This window comes from Papaver somniferum, unplaced genomic scaffold (genome assembly GCF_003573695.1).
Source record: "Papaver somniferum cultivar HN1 unplaced genomic scaffold, ASM357369v1 unplaced-scaffold_148, whole genome shotgun sequence".
In the NCBI taxonomy this organism is placed as follows: domain Eukaryota; kingdom Viridiplantae; phylum Streptophyta; class Magnoliopsida; order Ranunculales; family Papaveraceae; genus Papaver; species Papaver somniferum.
The window spans coordinates 1,843,027-1,846,949 of NW_020624154.1; the positions used below are offsets into that span (position 1 = coordinate 1,843,027).

General features: G+C 35.6%; 1 protein-coding gene across 1 annotated transcript; it reads left to right on the top strand.

The window, feature by feature from the left end:
• Positions 1-2,588: 2,588 nt before the first annotated feature.
• On the top strand, positions 2,589-3,688 carry LOC113335458. The gene is made up of 2 exons (XM_026581501.1): positions 2,589-2,867; positions 3,086-3,688. Exons 1-2 carry the CDS (start codon positions 2,589-2,591, stop codon positions 3,686-3,688), a joined length of 882 nt encoding a protein of 293 aa, XP_026437286.1.
• Positions 3,689-3,923: the final 235 nt, after the last annotated feature.

Below are 3,923 nucleotides of genomic sequence, written 5' to 3' on the forward strand. Positions count from 1 at the left end.
AAGTAACAGTACTATTTAAATTCATAAGAGAAAATTTCTTACCTCATCTGTGTATGAGCGAAGAGCTAACAGAGTACTAGATTTCCCAGTCCTGTTATAACTATCCTTCAGTTTTTGGATCTGCGGAATGTCGCAAGAGTTAGCGAACAAAATAGTAAAAATCAATAAAGAAATATAAAATGAGTTAAAGGGGAGAAACATACCTCTTTCTCCTTCTCGGGCCAAGAGAAAACCCAAGGTTGATATGCAGCAAGAGTCGCAGGAAGAATATTTGATCCAGCAATGTAGGGTCCCTTTAGCATTAAAGGAAAAACACACCATTTATCATCATTGGATTGGCTAGGAGTTGTGTTTTTACCAGAATGCCAGTCAATATCTTGCATAAGAATTTTGGCTTCATCAATGTTATCTTTCCTTTTTAATCGAATACCCCAGCGAGTATTCTCTTTCTTCATGAAGATAAGTTCGTAATTCTCAAAGAAATTCTCCACTGTATACTTCTCAGCAACTATCTCTAGGTTTGCGAATTTTGGATCCCTAAGTTCTTTTGAGTAAAGAGATCCTCTACCAGCACCACGATTAGCGAACTCTAGCATTAGACGGATGCAGTCCCCACTTAGTTGGAAGATGGCTCGCGAAAATCCCGAATGAGCGAGAATTTCATAAAATAAAGGAAGATCTGGGTTATAAAGAGGAATAGGGAGACCTGCGAGAATCTGACCTAGCGAAATTATGATTGATTGATCATCACAATATTGATCAGAGAAAAGCTTGACACAAAGAATTGATTTGGCATTCTCACCAGGAATGGTGGAGAGTGTGAAACCTTTATCAGTAAGATCTTTTTGGACATCTTGTAAATTCTTCTCATATCTATGACCACTTGGAGCCATGTTTGAATATAGAGTATGGGAATGTACGGAAAGTAAAAGGATTGAAGGAAGAAAAAATTACAGCAGCAGAATTTGCAGAAGAATAACAGAGTTCCAGAGATGAGAGAATAAAAATAGAAGAGAAAGTAAAAAGAAAAGTGGAAAAGGGGGTAAGAAGAGTATATAAAGGAATTTTTTAACTCGAAGAAATAAACACCATTAAGACGAAGAGACGTGAGAGGTTGAAAAGCAGCGGTTACAGAAGACGTGTCAAGAAATAAATAGAAGAGAGAGTACGTGTGATAAATGTGGAATATGAAAAGATGAACAGCTACGGAATTTCTCACATCATTCTCTACTTTGCAGAGAAGATATGAGAAGAGGCAAGATGTAGGATCAGAATCTCGCAACGACAACGTTTCAGCGAAATTATCAATTACACAATATAACAGCGTCGCAGAACAATTTCAGAAATGATAAAATAAATGACGTCAGCTAAGATCATGAGAAAGATATGATAATCCTGCGAAAATTCGAGATTTGCGAAATTAACATCTGTAAGGTTGCGAGAATGTCGCAAACCATATCCGAAAATAAAGGACAGATTAGCTGTCATCCACTATGTATTTCCTTATAAATAGTCATTCGAGTTGTAAAGAAAGGGAGAGATCTTTTTTGAGTAAGAAACAAGTAAATAGGAGAGAGAAAATTCATAGCAGAGATCGTTCTTGACTTCTTTATCTTTCTTGTAAGAACATTCAAAAACTAATCAATAAAATTAAGAATATATAAACCTAAAAATGAGTTGATCAACAATGAAATCATATGAGGGGTGTAGTGTAGGATTTCCTGCAACTACAATATATTTTTCTTCATCATGATAACAGTGCTTTTGTTGGATAGTTCTTACAACTTTTAAAATGGTTTCTTTGATCCGTTACAACTTTTAAAGTGGTTTCTTTGATCCATTACAACCGGTGCATAGACATTTTCATATGCCTACGATGTGGACACTATCAAAACAGCCGGTGCGTATGCACCGGGTTAGATGCTTGTATTTATAATAAGATGAAATCGGTTTCATCTAGGTATAAAACTAATAAAAGAAATGCCATACATAGATACTTTTGGTGGGGAAAAGAGGCTGGAGGAAAATGTTTTTATCCTAAAGCATGGCCAAACCTTTGCAAACCTATTCTTAAGGGAGGTCTTGGATTTAGAGATGCTCGAAAATTTAATCTTGCTATGATAGCCAAAGTAGTTTTGAGATTGTTAAAAGAACCTAATGCTTTATGGGTCAAAACTTTAGGTCCAAAATATTTCAGAAATAAATCCCCTCTTAGAACTAAAGCTAACTCTCGAAGTTCTTGGACTTGGAAATGCATAAAACAAGGTCTAGATTTAGTGCAAAAATATAGTATATAGGAAGTAGGAAATGGCCAAGACATTAATATTTGGGAAGATAACTGAATCCCTGTATTAAACCAAACTTTATTGCATCTCAAAAACTCTATTAACAACAACCTTGTTAGAGTATCTGATCTGATTGACCCTGAAACTGCTACCTGGAAATCTGCTCTTCTCTGTTCCACATTCCCTAGTAACATTGCTAACAAAATTAAGAAAATACACCTCTTTAGAGAACCTAATCATATTCTTAGGAAAGACCAATTACTATGGACTCTAACTAGATCAGGAGATTTTACTGTTAAGTCGATGTATGAAAAGCTAAATGAAAGTGGTTTGGATATAACTAGTCTATCTTTACCTGAATCCTTATGGAAATCTCTTTGGAGACTTAATATTTCTGAAAGAATTAAACTCTTCTTATGGAAATGCTTACAAGATGTCCTGCCTACTAATGCTAAACTTTATGGTAAAGTTAAAGATGTTTCTCCTCTTTGTACTATGTGTAAGAATGAAATTGAAACTACGGAACACCTTTTGTTTCATTGCAATAATGCTGCTTCTATTTGGAACTCTGCCCCTAACCCTGTATCTTTGAACATAGATCATTCCAACACAATTTTGGGTCCTTGTGAAACTTGGATGAAAAACCCTAGGAAAAATATTCCTTTAGAAATATTGCTCATAAAAATGTGGTTCATTTGGAAGGAAAGATATGACAGAATCTTTGAAGCTAAAAGTAAGGATAGCATTGCTTTAAACTTGGAAATACTTAGACATATTAAGTTCCGGTCCACAAAAAAAAGGCAATATCTCTAGATCTAAGCAGAAAACTTAGGAACAATTTTAAATGGAAAGCACCAAGTCTTGGAAACTTGAAATTTAATGTTGATGCTACTTGGATCTCTGAATCTTTGCCATCTACTTATGCTTTTATTTTGAGAAATGAATTAGGAAAATGTGAAGGAGGAAAGGCAGGACTTGCAGCAGGCCTCGACCCATCAGAAGCAGAAGCTATAGGAGTCTGGCAAAAGGCTGTGTGGGCCAACGAGAAGCAGATAAAGAATTTCAGTATTGAGGGTGATTGTGAAAGTCTTTTTAACTACATCAATGGTCAGAATGCAGATGTATCTTGGAGAGCTAAAGCTTATATGCAAGAATCTCACAGATTAGCTCATCTTTGCAATAATTTTTTGGGTTTTGTCTTTGTTCCTAGACTAGGAAATCAAGTGGATGATACCATAGCCAAATTTGCTAAGAATGTAAGCAACAATTTCGAATGGGAAAAGATCCCACCTATTTGTAGTAGAAAACAACTCTTAGTAGATAAATTTAATATTGGGAGCTCCACAAATCTCATATTAGATGGCTCTACTTCTTTTGTAACCTTGACTCTTCCAGAGTCCTAATTTTTTTAATGCAATGTCCACAAAAAAAAAACTAGATGAATTTCAAGATTTAATCTATCGTGTGCCATCAAGACAACAAGAAAGTGTTGTCTGCCTTGATTTTCAACATCTCCAAACTCCTCAAGCCTGGATAACACCAACGGTATGAAGTACGACATAAACATGCGAAAATGATAGTTATCCCTCACTCATGTCCACCAAAATCTTCCACCATGAGATGTTTTGGGGATAGCGG

What these genes read in the sequence shown, in the direction of transcription:
- LOC113335458 (XM_026581501.1), top strand. Translation starts at nt 2,589, where the DNA reads ATGTATGAAAAGCTAAATGAAAGTGGTTTGGATATAACTAGTCTATCT. An exon ending in GGAACTCTGCCCCTAACCCT is followed by an intron (nt 2,868 to 3,085) that starts GTATCTTTGAAC and finishes CACAAAAAAAAG; the next exon opens with GCAATATCTCTAGATCTAAG.